The following is an 18,618-nucleotide window of genomic DNA, read 5'->3' on the forward strand; positions in this document are numbered from 1 at the left end:
ACATAATCGGCCAATACCGGGTCATCAGTGGGCGGAGACAAATACACATTTCACTGAGAAAATGTAAACTGCAGCCATTCTTAAACTGTTAATGGTAGGGTTCTCAAACTTTGCACAGTTGGTCACTGGGTGACTGGGATTAATATTCAGAAAAGTGGGTGGAGCCTACAAAAGAAAATCAAAATTCACCTATTGATTTTCAAGGGGAATATGTAGTTGCTGCCATTCTTGCACTGTTAAAGAGAATCTGTACTCTAATATTCTTACAATAAGAAGCATACCATTCTATTCATTATTTTCTCCTGTGCCCCTCTGTGCTGTTTCTGCCACTCTCTGCTGCAATCCTGGCTTGTAATTAACAGTTTTAGGCAGTGTTTACAAACAAACTAACCAGCTTCTAATAGGCTCAGCTAAGCATAGTGTGTGAGTCATTCAGAGTGTGCAGGGGGCCTGCAGAGGGTGTGTATCGCTTCTACCAATCACAAGCAGCCCTGCACATTCCACACAATCAAGCCTTAGCCCGACAAACAGGACAGAGGAAAGATACATTGATTTATTACAGATACAGTGCAGTTAGGAAAGACTGCAGTAAGCCAGAGCAGATTAGAACAGGCATAGGAACTTATAGGATAGAAGAACTAAGGCTGAAAAATTTGTTACAGAGTCTCTTTAATGGCACAAGCCTTAAACCTGGTACAGTTGGTCATTGGGTGACTGGGGTTCAAATTTAGACAAAGGGGTGGAGCCACAGCCAATTAGATTTGTTTAATCTCAATGCAAATGATTGATGCCAAAGACCGCAAAGCGCACAAACTTGGTCATTGAGTAATTGTGTGTTAGGGTTAGAAAAAGTAGGCGGAGCCAACACCAGCCTAATACATACCCGAACAATGCCAGGAAATCAGTGGGTGGAGAAAAATAAAAATTTCATTGGGAAAATGTAAACTGCAGCCATTCTTACACCGTTAATGGTAGGGTTCTCAAACTTTGCACAGTTGGTCACTGGGTGACTGGGATTAATATTCAGAAAGGTGGGTAGAGCGTACAAAAGCCAATCAAAATCCACCTATTGATTTTTAAGGGGAATATTTAATTGCTGTCATTCTTGCACTGTTAATGGCACAAGCCTCTTGCACTGTTAATCACCTGTACCTGGTACACTTGGCCATTGGGTGATTTAGGTTCAAATTCAGAAAAGGGGTGGAGCCACAGCGAATCAGATTTATTTTATTTCAATGCAAATTATTGATGCCAAAGACCGCAAAGCTCACAAACTTGGTCATTAAGTAATTGTGTGTTAGGGTTAGGAAAAAGGGGGTGGGGCCAACACCAGCCAAATACATACCCGGGCAACGCCGGGCATCCAGCTAGTACCTTATATAGACAGGTGTGTGCCTTTCCAAATCCTGTCTAATCAACTGAATTTACCGCAGGTGGACTCCAATTAAGCTGCAGAAACATTTCATGGATGATCAGGGGAAACGGAATGCACCTGAGCTCTATTTTGAGCTTCATGGCAATGGCTGTGAATACCTATGTACATGTGCTTTCTCAATTTATTTTTAACCACTTGCCGACCGCCCACTACCAATTGGCGGCGGCAAAGTGGCACCCCCAGGACCGCGTAATGCCGATCGGCGGCGGCACCTGGGGGACTGATCAGCTGGGGATCGCGCGCAGGGATGCACGTGCATCCACCAGCATTAGGCTCTGCCCACCCGCGACATCAACCCGCTGGCTAATTAGCAGCGCCTGCGGGTTGTTAACCCTGCGATCAGCACATTCAAAAGTGTATAATACACTTTCTTATGTATGCAAAGTGTATTATAGTGGCTTCCTCCTCCCCTCTTGGTCCCAGTGATCGAGCGACCACCAGGGGAGGAGGCAGCCCTTGTAGTAAGCACACTGATCCTGACCCCCTGCTCCCTGATCGCCCACAGCACCCCTTAGACCACTGTTTGCACCCAATCAACCCCCTAATCACCCAGTCACTATCTGTCAACACTATATTTTAGATTAGGTCCTAAACTGCCCCCTGGGGGCTCCTGATCACCCCCCTCCCCCACACACACCCTCAGATCCTCCCCAGACCCCCCCTGTACTGTATACATCTATTCTCCCCTGTAATCACCCACTGATCACCTGTCAATCACCCCGTCACCACTTGTCACTACCACCCATCAGATCAGACCCTAACCTGCCCCTTGCGGGCACCTGATCACCCGCCCACACCCTCAGATCACCCGCAGACTCGCCCTCAGATCACCTCCCAAATGCATTATTTACATCTGTTCTCCCCTCTAATCACCCATCAATCACCCCCTGTCACTGTTACCCATCAGATCAGACCCTAATCTGCCCCTTGCGCACAGTGATCAGTGAAAACAGTCACTTTTTAGTATCACTAGTGTTAACAGTTAGGCGAGTTATTTAGCTAGGGCCCTTCGTTGGGTAGTTAGCGTCAGTTAGCACCCAGCCCACCACACCGCAATCACTAATTAGTTGCTGATTAGCATCATCACTGTCGCTAATCAGCATTGCTACTATATAGGATTTGTAAGTGATCATTACGGATCGCAGTCAGATCTATATTAGGGTCACTAGGATACAATAAAAACGCAGTGTTTGAACGATCAGGCTTGATCGTTCGCCTGCACTTGCGTTCAGCCCGCCCCACCGCAGTGACAGAATTTTTTTTTTCTGATCACTGCAAGAACAGTGCACAATAGCTGTGGCACTGTAAAGATCAGTTTTGATTTTTTTTTTTATCAAAACTCAGTGACCACAGCTTTCTACTTCACAAGTACTCCCTTTTACTAGGTGGGTGCCCTTTTTCCTGGGTAGTCTCAGAGGAATACCCCCTAAATTTAGCAGTCCACTGTGGCAAAAAAAAGGGGTATTCCGCTGAAGAGGCCGCCGAGATTCTGGCCCGGTGGGGTGAGTGTGATTGGGAAGCCTCATCCGAAGAATCATCAGAGTCAGAATACGAACCGGTGAATAGCAGTGGCTCTCTGACCGATAGCAATGATGAGGTTGAGGTCCCGGCTAGAGGCAGGCGTACCACACCCCATGTCACTAAACCGCAGGATCACACTCAAGGGCAGCAGAGTGGTGCTAACGCTGATCTGAGTTTTCTTGGTGAGGCATACACCAGCAGCGTAGCATCTCCTGGACCTAGCACCAGTACTACCATAGACCCTGGTGAAGTGGCAAACACCAGCATGGAGTGCCTCAAACTGTTCCTTGCTTAAGGTAGGATTAAACTGACATATTCCTACTTCTTACTACCCATGCTTTTGTGCTCAAGTATTATCTCAGTTTACAAAATTACAAGTTCCCAAAGTAGTTTTTCTGCTCTAAAAGCTGCCGTTGTAGTTTACTGCATACTGCTGTATTTAAAAATTATAATGTAAAATAATGTAAACAGTGAAACTGTATCTCTTGTTTCACATTTTCTGCTTGTGTTCAGCTGCTAGGAATGTTTACTAATAGTGGCCCGATAAGGAAACCTAAGCAAGATAATGTAATCAATTTCTCAACTTCGCATTTGGAGCCAATTTTTCAACTGAAGAACAAGTGCTGTGCTTCAATTTTGTTTTTCTGGTAGTAGGTTTTATACTGTAAAGAATCTTTTAAAAACGATGAAGAAATGCCATACAACTCTGCACAAAAATTAATATAACCACCTTTTATTGTCCTTAACAGGACATTCTTTTGGAGGGGTCTGATCGCTCCTGCAATCCTGTTTTTTTTTTTTTTTTTTTTTTTTAATTCAGTATATACATTCTGACTTTCCCTCCCTCCCCTCTTCCTGAATTGACTAGGATGGCGATCTGTGTTCTTCTTCGCCTCTCATAGGCATCAGCCTATGAGAGGGCTTAGATTGCCAGCCACTGAGGGACAGCCGAGTGCCCCTTGTACAGCGCTGCATTAGATAACAGCGCTGTGCAGATGTAAACAAAGGAGATTTATTTTCCCTTTCATTTACTAACAGCCTGCTAGCCGCAATCGCAGTTAGCAGGCTGATCACTGAGCGAAGCTCTGAATTGGCAGGGAACAATCGCGCATGCGTGTGTTCTCTCCTAAAACTACAGCTCCAGGACTTGACGCCATTCAGCATTAGCCTGGGGCTGCCACCTTGTGACCGCCGATCGGCGTTAGGCAGTGATAAGATGGTTTAGCTTGCAGTTTTGCTATACGAGCCGTGAAGGGTGAGGAACAGCTGCACAATATACCACACATTTTCTTATGAAATTCTGAATTTTTAAAAGTATAAACATTCATAAAACTAATTAGATTGAAGTCTCTCCCACAGGACATACTGCAGAGGCAATGATCGTGTTGCATGCTGGGACAACTACTATACAGGCTTGAGAATCTCAAACCAAAGTCGCATAAAAATTGCATCTGTTTGTATTTTGAAAGATGGTAGTAGACTGTAGACTAAATTTGATGCAGCAACCCACTCTTAAAAACCTTTAAAACAAGGGTGGAGGTGCAGCTTCTATTTATAATGGTCAAAGCTTTAGGTTTGGTTCCTTTTTTATGCAATTAATTGCTTTAGTGACCACTGTTATGTCAGGAGCCCCACCTACTTTACTGACCACATCTGCTTTAACCACCGACTGGGAAGTTTTTGATCAGTCGGCTTCTATCACCTAGGTTTTCTTCAAAGCCAATGTACTATTTGAAGATAAACCTTACTTCCTCACACAGAAAGGACTAAGTAACTCAAACCTCTTGTACAGATTTCCTCTGGGGAAGACCAAGCGCATCAATGTCTAAGCTGCACTAAAAACACCTTGTAATGCTGCAGGTAGAGCCACAGCCTCCTTGCCGTCTAGGGTCTGCAGTCTGAGGGATATGAAGATAGAGGCACTAGAGAGCAGTTTCCTCTGTGCCTGTAGACTTAGTGTCAGCAACACTGCATGAAATTTTTTTTTAACTTTAGCAGGCCTTTACCTGGCTGTGAGGTTATAAGGATGCTTCTGCCATCCAGTGTTTTGACCCTCTGTTTACACCCGCAGAGAGCATCAGTGAGCTGAATCTCCATCTTCATGATAAGATCATTGTCCTTCCTCTGGAAGACTGGATGCTCATTTTGCTTCAGAACAATGATAATGTCCCCAGGTTGTACACCTGGAGCTTGATCACCCTCGCCGTGAAGAATTATCTTCTGCCTGTTCTTCATACCTGAGGAAGGAACACCAAAGCATTCATAGATTGTTTAACTACTTCGCAATCCTGGGTTTTTACACATCCGTTCGACAATTTTGACACTTCAGCTGTGTTGCTATTGAAACAGCAATAACACTTTCATTACTTATAACATCCAAGTGACATATATACAGTATTATACAAATGACCAGCAGCTTCACATGTGACCCTTAACTAGGGTGAGGTGTGCAAGCGAAACTGAGGATTTCTAAAGTCCTTGTGTGTAAGTATAGAAACCAATGCAAGGAGTTTGCAGCACACAACGCTCTGAGCTAAATAAATAATATTATATCAGCAACCATTTTGACTGTCCCCAGCCTTTGTCAAGCTGAAAATGAATACAAGTAACAGTGTTTATCCCTTCCACATAGGAAGTGACTCAATCATTGCCCTATTACAGACCAATCAAAAAAACTGAAAACAAATGCAAAGTGTATGCAACTATATGCATACAAAAATCCCACTTGTCTGTTGCATAATTCATTTTCCAGATGATCCTTGTCTGTGTAATTAGCACACATGGGAGAGAAAAAAAAAAAAACAAAAAAAACAAAAAAAAAAAAACTTACAGAAACAAGTGTAAATAGTTATTGTTTGAACCTGAAGGAAAAAGTTTCAAAGGCATGTACCCAGAATACTTCACTTTGCTTAACCCATTCGCATTCCGTCGTTTTCACTTGAGAAATGTTCACCTCTCATTCATTAGCCTATAACTTTATCACTACTTATCACAATGAACTTATCTATATCTTGTTTTTTCCGCCACCAATTAGGCTTTCTTTGGGGGGTACATTTTGCTAAGAGCCACTTTACTGTAAATGCATTTTAACAGGAAGAATAAGAAAAAAAAAAACATTTCTCAGTTTTCAGCCATTATAGTTTTAAAATAATACATGCCTCCATAATTAAAACTCACGTATTGTATTTGCCCATATGTCCGGGTTATTACACCGTTAAAATTTATGTCCCTATCACAATGTATGGCGACAATATTTTATTTGGAAATAAAGGTGCATTTTTTCCGTTTTGCATCTATCACTATTTACAAGTTTAAAATAAAAAAAATAGAAATATTTCATCTTTACATTTATATTTAAAAAGTTTAGACCCTTAGGTAAATATTTACATTTTTTTTTTTTTTTTTTTAATATTAAACATTTTATTTGGGTATTTTTGGGAGGGTGGGATGTAAACTATAGTTTTATAATGTAATTGTGTGTTTTAAATTTTTTTTACTTTTAGTTGTAGTTTTACTTTTTGGCCACAAGATGGCGGCCATGAGTTTGTTTACATGACGTCACTCTAAGCGTAACACACGCTTAGAGCGACGCAGGGAGGAGGCAACGGCCAGAAAAAGCACAGCTGCCGTGAGAAGCTGTCGCTTTTTCAGCGGGGGAGAGGAATCAGTGATCGGGCACCATAGCCCGATACATTGATTCCGTGGCTACCGAATCCGCGGCCGGGAGTGCGCGTGCACGCGAGCGAACGGCCGCGGGAGCGCGCATGGTTCCTGGCCGTAGTTTCTACGTCCAGGAAACAAAATAGGTTAAATATCACAATCCCCCCCCCCAATTGCAGAACATGTTCCATGACCATGTATTTTAGGACATTATTGCTGCAGTGGTCATCTACCCGTGTGGCATTTTTGATTAGCCTGTAATTGGGCAATGATTGAGTCACTTCCTGTGTGGACGGGATAAACACTGTTACTTGTATTCATTTTCAGCTTGACAAAGGCTGGGGACAGTCAAAATGGTTGCTGATAAAACTCCTTGGATTGAAAGGTGTGTGTAAAGAACATGGTGTCATGTTATATCTGCTTGACAGTCTAAGCCAGTGGTTCTCAACCTGGGGTCCACGGACCCCTGGGGGTACATTGGCAGCTGTCAGGGGGTCCCCCGGGGGCCGCAGACAAAATGGCGGATCTCACCCCCAGGAGAGTTAGTGTCAGGCAGGGCAGGCTCGGAGGCACGGGCGCAGTAACTTACTTAGCCCCGTTCCTGCGTGGACTCCTCTTGCCTATTCTGGGGCACCACCTGCACCTGGCTAATCTATTCTGGGGCACCACCTGCACCTGGCTAATCTATTCTGGGGCACCACCTGCACCTGGCTAATCTATTCTGGGGCACCTATAACTTGCTACCTACACTGGGGCATCACCTGTACATGGCTATCTATACAGGGGCACATATAGCTTGCTACCTATACTGGGGGCACCTGTACCTTGCTAACCTATACAGTGGGCACCTATGGCTGGATACCTATACTGGGGGCACCTATGCCTTGCTACCTATTCTGGGGAACTTATACCTGGATACCTATATGGGGGGCACCTATACCTAGCTAGGACAGGGGGTCAAGAGGTGACACAGTGGGAGAAAATAGGCACGAGGGAACAGAGGTGACACAGAGGGGGTCAAAAGTGGCACAGGGAGAACAGAGGGGGACAAAAGACAATGGATTCGGGTTAAAATGGGCACAGTCCTTATCTCATTTGTTAACCAGGGACTACCTGTATTTTGCTAGTGTTTGGCTCCACCCACATCATGTAATGGCCACGCCCACTTTTCCACAACGGGGCTTTCTACGGTAGGGGGTACATTTGCCTAGTGATGACTCACAAAGGGGTACATGTGCTAAAAAGGTTGAGAACCACTGGTCTAAGCTAAACATAAGTGAGAGGAAGGGGCTACATAATAAAAATATGAAGCATTTTTGATACGGAATAATTTTTGAATACGGATAATTGAGGTAAATTTGGATTTGCTGAATAAATATACTATTAACCTCATTAGGGTTTGTCACAGGAGCCCTTGTGGTCAGAACGCGAATGGCCTTCCAAACGGTCCCAGCGCACGGATCGTGCGAACTCTGGTCGCAGTCAATGCGCAGGAACCGTTGGGAATTGGCCGCAGACCAACCAGTAGGGAGCCTGTGAGGTACGGTAATTACAACTTACACACGATTCCAGGGTAGAACTGCCACCACCACTGATATGGGCCAGTGGACCCGACTGCCTGACTGATCCTGCGAATAAAAACAGTTAAAACACGCTGTATTCTGTCTAGCCAACAACAAACAATAGTAGCGTCTCTTCAGAGACCTGGGATCAGTTCTGTGTGTGCTGAATAATAGGGTAGCTAGAACAACTGACGATAGCGTCGGTTTATTGAAAGCAATATAAATAATATATACAGACAATTATTAAAATCAACAATTATTAAAACAGTAATAGCCAGTATGAAAAATAAAAGAAGGGAGAAAAAATACTTAGTTCCTGGAAAGATGTCCTTCAGTGGGAAAACTTGTAGAGTTCCTTTTGTTCAGTTCAGCAAAGTTTAAAATCCAAGCAATATGGAAGATGTCCTTTGTTCAGTTTCAGCAAAGATGGCCGATCAAGATGGCCGCTAGCCATGTGTCCTTTGTTTCAGCTTAGACAAGATGGCCGCCAACCATGTGTCCTCTGGCTGGCAATGTGCTCTCAGGAAGGTGGCATTTGGAGGACTGAGGGGAGGGCCCCTCGCAGATACTTTTGAGGAAGCTGGTTTGGGGGTGTGGCAATGCCGGCCCCCTCTGAGTTACCAACAAATGACAGTTCATTCCCTCTGAGAGATTTTAGGGCTAAACTTATGAAATGCTCTAACTCCTGAACCATACACGTTATATTTAGGGGGGTAACAGATTCATACTTGTTGGAAAATACAGATTAATATGACATCAGACATGGCTAAGCCAGCGGGTCAGGCTCCTGAGAAGATTCGTATCTCAATAACCGGACGGGCTATCACAATGAATGTCATATCAGCACGATGGCCAGATTTTACCGAACAAGACGATATGAATTTTATAGCTGTGCGACATCCGGTTTTCGTATACCGACAGGAAATCATACCACCCATGCTTTTCTTATGGCTGGCTAAGGGGCTCCGGCCAGTCTGGGAAAGAAGCAGGTTTTTGAATAGCCCCCTGCTGGGATTAGCTTCCTGAGCACAAGGGTTTGTTCCTGCTCATTAGCATATCAAAAGAGCCATCCTGCAGTTAAGCAGAGGCTTCTACACAATCAATCCCGATTCTAGTGATCTGAAGCGCAATCGATGCAGAGAATCGAGTGCGATCGCTTTTTCTTCACGGGCGGTTCCAGGACGCGTCTGTGGCCCCGCAACCGTCCGTGACAGGGTTGCTGTTTAACATAAGTCTGACTGCAGTCTATACCTGCAGCACAAAACCTACCGTATATACTCGCATATAAGCCGACCCGCATATAAGCCGACCCCCAACTTTTCCCTGAAAACCAGGGAAAAATGATTGACCCCCATATAAGCCGGGGGTAGGAAATGCTCGATTGGTGCAGGCCGCGTGATCCCCCCAGTGTGTCCCAGTATAGTGCCCAGTATGGGCAGGTAGTGCCTCAGTATAGCTAGTATAGTGCCCAGTATTGGTAGGTAGTGCCCCAGTATAAGCTAGTATAGTGCCCAGTATAGCTAGTAAAGTGCCCAGTATTGGTAGGTAGCTCCCCAGTATTGCTAGTATAGTGCCCAGTATAGCTAGTATAGTGCCCAGTATAGGTAGGTAGTGGCCAGTATAGCTCTCCCCCCGCAGTCCCGCTGCTATTACCTGCTTAGGCAGCGGCTTCCTCTAATCCGGGTTCCCCTCTCATGTTGCGTATAAGTGATCACAGCAGTGCGCCCGGCGCTGCTGCTGTGACGATGCAGGGGGCAGGAAAGAGCTTGGCTCCCTGTATCGCCGTTACCAGGGGAACCGCTCTTTCCTGCCCCCTGTATCGTCACAGCAGCAGCGCCGGGCGCGCTGCTGTGATCACTTATACGCAACATGAGAGGGGAACCCGGATTAGGAAGCGGCCGCTGCCTAAAGCAGGTAATAGCAGCCGCGGCCGCGGGGGGAGCGGACCACTGACCACCAGAAAAGACTAGCATACAAGCCGACACCACAACTTTTGACCCCCTTTTTGGGGGTCAGAAATTCGGCTTGTATGCGAGTATATACTTCTACTTTCCTCTCTCCATAGCACAGTACACGCAGCTTGGACAAGTTCAGTGTGCACAACGGTCAGAAGGGTGCTGCCAGACTGACGGTTTCAGAAAGACGCTCCTGAAATGAAGATTGATTTTGACATTCTGAGTACAATCAAACCTAGAGGATAAACTGAAATAGTAGGAGATTGGAGTATGTATACAATAGCACAAACCTTTGTCTATGTGGACCGTCAGAATCTTCTTCTCCCTTATTACCTTTCGGCCCTCACAGTGGCGACAACGATCACGTGGCCTGATGCACTCGCCCTGCCCATCACAGTCCAAGCACGTACTCTGGATGGAGTGAACAAACCCAGACAGTCGCCCCAGAATACGCACCTCCACACCTGCACCTTTACACCTAAGGCACCTGACCTCTGACCCAGTACGGGCCCCAGACCCTGTCAAAAGATACAATATTTAAAGTTAATCTAGACAGTATACATATACATAATTCAAGAAATTATTATATTTTAGCACGTTTTTTTTTAAATTACTAAACGATTATTATTTCAAATTTATATAGCACCAACATCTTCCGCAGCGCTGTACAGAATATATGGTCGCCCACTCAAGACAAAGGCCTGCACCACTGCCCAGCCACTCTACCTTAGCGGCGCTTACCCCCAGCCCTGCTGCTGCAGTCCTCCTACTCCTCCTCCATCTGGATCAGATCTCTGTCTGCCGATTTCTCCACACCTGCCACCACACTCGGCAGGGGCCTATGCTTGCAGGAGGCTCCCAGCCCATGCTCACTACGCGACTCTCACGTGGCCCTTATCCAGTCACTTCTACCGCTGTCCTCCCGCATCAATCCATCCGTGGTCCCACCTCCACAGAAATGCTCTGACCCCCGCAGATATCAATCTTCAGAGGGGCATTATCACCCCCTAAGGACTTTGGGTCTCCCGAACCACCAATCTGCTGCTCAGATCTGGCCATGTGGATCTGGGCTGCGCAGCTTCTCTCTGAGACACAAGGTGAGACCCCTGCCTGGCTGTTACACACAGTGAATGATTGCCTGCTATGATGCCTACCTTGCACTAATGAACCATGCTCCATTGCCTGCATATCTGCTACAAACCCTTGCTCACACATACTGCTACAAATCCTTGCCCACACATACTTTATTATCTATGTTCTATCTACTGTCCCTATAACTGTTACTACAAGCCATAGCCTGGATAACTGCTAAATGAACCAACTAACTATTGCCAGTGTAACTGCTATGAACCTTGAACTATTGTACTATTGTCTGTAGAACTGCTATGAATCTTGTATTATTGCCTGTACAACCTCTAGGATCATTGCACTATTGCCCGCACAGCTGCTATAAGCTACTACCTCTACTGTAAACCATTGCCCAGATAACTGCTATATACTAAGAACCGTTCGTGCACGTCTGCCTTGTACTTGAGAACCACTGCTGGCACATCTGCCACAACCTATGATCCATCTGCCCTTAGCCCTGCCAAGGTCGCACAGCTGTGCTCTGCTCCCTAAACTGTCAGACACTGGGATCCCAGCTGCGCCATTCTCACTGTTGCCAGGGCATCCTGCACCATCCCTGCCAGGGCTTCCTGCCCCCGTCTTTGACGTGCCCTGCATCCCCACTGTGTCCTGTACCACCACCCCAGGCCACAGCACCCAAAGCTATGGGAGCCGAATCACCTTCACAGCATATCACCATTCTGACCAGAGAGGAGCTCCTGAAATGGGAGCCCCTCGCCAGAAACAACCTACCAAAGGGGGAGCCCCTGTGGGACACGGTCACTGAACACATCAAACATCTTATAAACAGAACTGAAGGTGCCCGAAACAAACGTTACAGAGGGAGAAGAGCCAGTGCACTTGTGAGACTCAAGAGGAAAGGCCTTCGCTCATCCATTCCGGCCATCCTGCTAGATAACGTTTGCTCTCTCCCAAACAAAATGGACGAGCTGCTCCTACTACTTGGCAGCAAATCCTCAATCGGCAGGAATACCCCGGTCCTCTGCTTCATGGAGACCTGGCTGAGCAAATACATCCCTGACCACACCCTCGCGTCATCACGGCGGCTGGTACTGCGCATGCGCTCTTTAATTGCGCATGCACCGTACTGTCACACCATCTGCCGTGATGACGCGATGCGGCTGACGTGTGACAGTGGTGGCGGATGAGGAGCCTGACACTCGGGCCCAGTGTCACAGGGAGCCGCCGGGCAGCCATTTCTGAGGGAAGGCCTAGGAGAAGAGCCAGGACGCCGTCGTGGGACCTCCCGACCTACGGTGGGCTGCAGAAAGCCCAAGGGGAGTACCAATTTAATTTTTATTTTGAGCTCGGAGTCCCTTTAACCTCAAGGACCACAGGTTTATACTTCCTTCAACACCCCAAGGAGATTTTTTTTTTTTTTTTTTTTTGATCAGCCATACAACTTACCACCAAAATTAAATTTTACCTCCTTTTCTTGCCACTATTGTAGGAATTCTTTGTTGGTCTCTGATTGCTGCTGAGATTTTTTTTTTGTTTGTATTAGTTTTCAAGGCAATTAAAAAATCAATAAAAACCTTTTCCCCTCTCCCTCGCTACTAAATTGGTCCTAGACTGCACTCCGTACACTGAATTTCCCTCTCATAGGCATCTCCCTTTAAGAGGGATTAGATTGTGAACCAATCAGAGGGACAGCTAAGTGACAGCACTGTCCCATGTGCAGCGCTGCACTAGATTGCAGCACTGTACAAGTTTTTTTTTTTTTTCAGTGCAGCCTGCCAGCTCCGATCGCGGCTGACAGGCTGCTAACGGATCCCCGCTCTGTTTACTTGCAGGGAATGGCTACGCATGCGCACGCTCGTACCCTTCTAATCCCCACCCACTGCTCTTGATGCCAATTGGCGTTAGGCAGTCCTGGTGGAGCCACTTTGCGACCGCCCATCGGCGTTAGGCAGTCGCAGAGCAGTTAATCGCTAAACTCTCAGAGGCAGAGGAACCAAGTGGGTGCAGTCAGGTGATGGCTCTGTGCTGGGAACTGAGACCAGTTCATAAGTGGGAAACACCGACTACACTGGCAGTTTTTTTTTTTTTTTTTTTTTTTTTAAATGAAGGATTTCTAGGTCACATGACTTTTCAGGAATGGCTACATCAAGCATGAAAATTATTTTATGTTTAATGATGTACGGATTTAAAATAGGCACTGCCCTGATTAAAAACAAACTACAAATTGGTTGATTTACTAAGGTGCTCCTGATCTGGAGAGCATTGGGAGGGGGAAAAAAACCTGACTAAACAAACATGGACTGGATTTTTATTTGTTTTCACTGTTTAACATATAACTGTTAACAAATGCGTCAATCTCTTACCCAGTAACATTTTGTAAAGCATAACAGATGCCACAAGTTCCAATAGTAGCTAAGCTAACAGTAAGGCCCCGTTTCCACTAGAGCGGAAAATGCAGTGTTTCCCCGCATCGGAGTTGCACAGGGAAATGATGCCTATTGCAGCAATAGCATGCAGTCTGAATTGCTTGTATGGAATGAAGCAGTTTTGATGCATTAGAATCCCTATAGCAGCAAATGGCATTGCTACAGATATTTGGGTGCAAACTTGCATCTCTGCAAGAGCCGGTGTGTCGGGCAATGCCGGCTCAATGACACACACACACACACACACACACACACACACACACACACACACACACACACACACACACACACACACACACACACACACACACACACACACACACACACACACACACACACACACACACACACACACACACACACACACACACACACACACACAAAAATGATGCAAGGAAAGGAGTGCTGAAGTTAATCAGGACAAATTATAGTACTGTATTAGCCTTTCTGAAGGTGTGGCAAGTCTGTTGGAGCAGAGGTCTGGAATTCAACTGTAAAATTGTTACAGTAAAATCCCCATTTAGTGAACTTTAAGGGACCTGGCTAAGGGGTTTACTGTATCATAATTGGTCATACATTGCAGTGTTCTCCCCAGAAATCGTTTCCAGAAGGGCGACATGAAAAAGTAACCGGGTGGCAAGCGAGGGGGGGGGGGGGGGGGATGCAGGGCCAGCACAACTCTGCTTTCAGCATAGGAGGAGAATGAGAAGGCGAGCAGATGACAGCAAGGTGCTCACCAAATTTATCCGGGTAAAGCATCCAGCTAGATCCTGGGGAGAACAATGCATTGTATATTCATACAGGCACATGATTGGGAACTGGGGACTGAGTTTACTACAGCCAGAGAAAACAAAAAGTTTGCTTTGTTAAAACAGAAAGAATTTGCGATAATTCAGGTTGGAGTGAGCTTGAGATGTCTCCCAGTGCATCACTGCTGAATATATGCAAATTAACCATTGTTGCCCTTAAAAGCTAAACACACCTCCAGAACCGCTGGAATGCAATGTGTCAGTTTGTTAATTTGTACAGAGCCATAATAATCCAACATGCATACAGACTGTTTCGGATTGGTTGATCCTCATCAGTGCATGGCATGGATTAATTTGCACTGGGAGACTTTCTGAGCTCACTCTAACCTGAATTATCGCAAATTCTTTCTGTTTTAAGAAAGCATACTTTTGTTTTCCATAGCATTTTAGTAAGGGGGCTTTTAAGACCATTGTAGCCCCTTACACACTCTAATGAGTTGTGGTTCACCATGAGCTTGCTGGTTAGTCTGTACCTATAGCCAGAGGTTTACTATATCCTTTTACAAGAACAAGATATGCAAGACAAACACAATTGTAATTGCAGTGATCCTACAAGTTTGGCTTTTCTTTTATATTAGCCCTTACCTTTGCACTTAGGACAGATGACATTCTTCTGGATGGACAGTTTACGCACAGCTCCATTGTATAGGTCCTCAAGGGAAACTGAAAGACAGTGGGTGACTGTCTTACCTGAAAAAGACATCAATAAAATAGGGTCATCTTACCTCAGTGCGGCTTCAGAATCTCAAGACAGATGTTCAGGATTTGAAAAAAAATATCTGACTTCATTAGATAGGTACATAAAGTACTAGTTCTACTATGATAATGCCTGAAGTTCCTTTCTATTTCCCAGTACAGCGTTAAAGAGGACAACTGTTAAAAATATTTAATGGAAACCTCTGTGAAAGTTATGCAAAAATAGGTGGGTGCCAGGCTAACTGATGCAACTAAGAGCTCCCACTGATTCTTGTAAAAAGAACTTCCAAAGAGTTTTACATTAAATAATTTCTATATTACAACCTTGGTTGTCTTGCAAAAACTATAGTGGTTATCTATACAAATGAGGCAAACAGAAAGTCAAATACAGCCAGGTGTCCTGAAAAATAAGTACCGGTAAAAGGCAAAACTCTTATGTGGTTCAAAAACAATGTTGATTTGATTTTAGTATTATAGAACAAGGAATATGACCATATACAGCACCACACCATGGATATGAAAAGGTATAACAATTTTGATTTTAGTGCTGGGAAGTTCACAGGGTGATTACTTCTGTTTGTTTTGCTACTGAATGAAGCACAATTTACTTGTCATGGCTGCGGTCTCATAAATGCACATCTTAAAAAAAAAAAAAAATAAGTAAATAAGATTACGAGACTGTTCAAGCGAACAGGGATACCGTATTCATTTTCAAACCAATCTGTAACGTATGCTCTCTCTTACACACAGGGATCTTCCAACATCCGCAAGATTAGAAAGATAACTTCAATTCTGGCCCTTTCAATGTCTGTCACTCACTGTCCAGGCTTATGACAGGGTACAGTAGCATTCTCAGAGACACTATTTAATACTGTTCCACTGAACATTCAGAGAATTAGTTTAATGTTTTTAAGAATGCTTAACTAATCCGCACACTGCGTAAAAAACAGCATACAAATTATAAGTTTTACTAGGTATTGAGATCGCATTTTTGGTTCCAGCACATTCTGAACAGTCCAGGTCACCTGGCGAAGCAGGTAACTGTTGGGAAGCTGGGCGCCATCATAGCAGCAATGCCATGATGCCCCCGGCGCAAGAGTTATTCAGGGATCTTGCGATCACCAGACCCCAAATTACACCTCCCTACGAGTTGCTACTACTCGGAGGGAAATAGCATTTAACGCCCCCGGGAGTTTAGTGGCAGCAGGGAGAGCAGTAATTTGGCTCCCCTGCGCCCAACTCACCGGCGGCCGTACTATATGCACGCCACCTGGGTTTGAAGTCCAACTTTGTGCTGTAGTCCCTTGTTCTCTAAATGTACAGTGGTTTGCAAAACTATTGAAGTTTTCCACACTTTGTCATTATTGCCACAAACAGGAATCAATTTTATTGTAATGCCACGTGAAAGACCAATACAAAGTGGTGTACACGTGAGAAGTGGAACGAAAATCAGAAGATTCCAAACTTTTTTTTTTTACAAATAAATAACTGCAAAGTGGGGTGTGCATAATTATTCAGCCCCCTTTGGTCTGAGTGTAGTCAGTTGCCCATAGACATTGCCTGATGAGCGGTAATAACTAAATAGAGTGCACCTGTGTGTAATCTAATGTCAGTACAAATACAGCTGCTCTGTGATGGCCTCAGAGGTTGTCTAAGAGAATATTGGGAGCAACAGCACCATGAAGTCCAAAGAACACACCAGACAGGTCAGGGATACAGTTCTTGAGAAATTTAAAGCTGGCTAAAGCTCAACACACACCATACAATCTTGGTTGTACAGATTTACCAAATCTATTTAGTATAAGGGCCAACAGATTCAAAATACCTTGAATGCTTGATTGGAGAAGCTCTTATACTACATGAAAGTGGTAAGATTGAACAACCAAGATTGTATGGTGTGTGTTGAGCCTTAGGCTACAAAAAGATTTCCAAAGCCTTGAACATCCCACCGAGTACTGTTCAAGCGATCATTCAGAAATGGAAGGAGTATGGCACAACTGTAAACCTACCAAGACAAAGCCGTCCACCTAAACTCACAGGCTGAATAAGGAGAGCACTGATCAGAAATGCAGTCAAGAGGCCCATGGTGACTCTGGACGAGCTGCAGAGATCTACAGCTCAGGTGGGGGAATCTGTCCATAGGTCAACTATTAAAGACAAAAGACAAACAATTATAGAGCAATTTTCTCCTGGCGGACTCAAAGCGCCAGAGCTGCAGCCACTAGGATGCACTCTATAGGCATTAGCAGTGTTAGGGAGACTTGCCTAAGGTCTCCTGCTGAATAGGTGCTGGCTTACTGAACAGGCAGAGCCGAGATTCAACTATTAGTTGTGCCCTGCACAAAGTTGAACTTTATGGAAGAGTGGCAAGAAGAAAGCCATTGTTAAAGAGTAACTGTCAGGCTGCAGAAGCTAATTTAAACCTCTATGCTCCTGTGTTAAACAGTTTAGACGGAAGCCAAAAAGGCAATAGTGAAGATAAAAAAAATCTCTCTTTCATTTGATGTGTGCTTATCAGCAAAGCTGTTAGACCCAAGCTCTTAAGAGGACGCAAGCCGCAAACCATACTGCAAAGCATTCTGGGGCCCTCCCCTCAGCTGCTAATGAGAAGTTACAGGGTCAAGTAACAATAGCATGTAACTCAGTCCAGCGCACAGCACTGATAAATCTCCCGGCAGAGTACACTGCAGGAGTCCGCTATTGTTCCTAGCCACATGGCTAATTAATATTTACTGCAAACTAGTGTTATTCAGTACGAGCTTTTCTGTGATCAGGAAGCAGGGAGGACATGACGACACATTTGGCTTCATAGGAGACAGACAAACATGGAGCCTGCCATGAGCTGTCAGGAGCATCATTCTCTGCATATACTATATAAAAATTCGGTGAAATCCAAACGTGGACAGTGAAATGCATATGTAATGTAAGTACAGCCTATATTTAGCTACTGATATATGTGTTTATTTTCTCTGAGACCTTATACCTAACAGCTCCTCTTTAACAGAAAAGCATAAGAAGTCCTGTTTGCAGTTTGCCATAAGTCATGTGGGGGACACAGCAATCATGTGGAAGAAGGTGCTCTGGTCAGATGAGAGCAAAATGGAACTTTTTGGCCAAAATGCAAAACGCTATGTGTGGCGGAAAACTAACACTGCACATCACTCTGAACACACCATCCCCACTGTCAAATATGGTGGTGGCAGCATCATGTTCTGGTGGCGCTTCTCCTCAGCAGGGACAGGGAAGCTGGTCAGAGTTGATGGGAAGATGGATGGAGCCAAATACAGGGCAATCTTGGAAGAAAACCTCTTGGAGGCTGCAAAAGACTTGAGACTGGGGCGGAGGTTCACCTTCCAGCAGGGCAACGACCCTAAACAAAGCCAGGGCAACAATGGAATGATTTAAAACCAAACATATCCATGTGTTAGAATGGCCCAGTCAAAGTCCAGATCTAAATCCAATCGA

At 44.9% G+C, this 18,618-nt stretch overlaps 1 protein-coding gene across 4 annotated transcripts in view; it reads right to left on the bottom strand.

Annotated features, from left to right (window-relative positions):
* Positions 1-18,618, bottom strand: part of LOC137532724 (dnaJ homolog subfamily A member 1-like) — a 51,673-nt gene that overhangs the window by 20,050 nt on the left and 13,005 nt on the right. For all 4 annotated transcript variants that reach the window (XM_068253562.1, XM_068253563.1, XM_068253565.1 and 1 more), the window contains 3 exons: positions 15,043-15,147; positions 10,424-10,651; positions 4,963-5,193 (listed from right to left, as the gene is read on the bottom strand). In XM_068253562.1, the coding sequence (XP_068109663.1) occupies positions 4,963-5,193; positions 10,424-10,651; positions 15,043-15,147 (564 nt within the window). The remainder of the gene's footprint in view (positions 1-4,962; positions 5,194-10,423; positions 10,652-15,042; positions 15,148-18,618) is intronic.

This window comes from Hyperolius riggenbachi, chromosome 9 (assembly GCF_040937935.1).
Source record: "Hyperolius riggenbachi isolate aHypRig1 chromosome 9, aHypRig1.pri, whole genome shotgun sequence".
NCBI classification, from domain to species: domain Eukaryota; kingdom Metazoa; phylum Chordata; class Amphibia; order Anura; family Hyperoliidae; genus Hyperolius; species Hyperolius riggenbachi.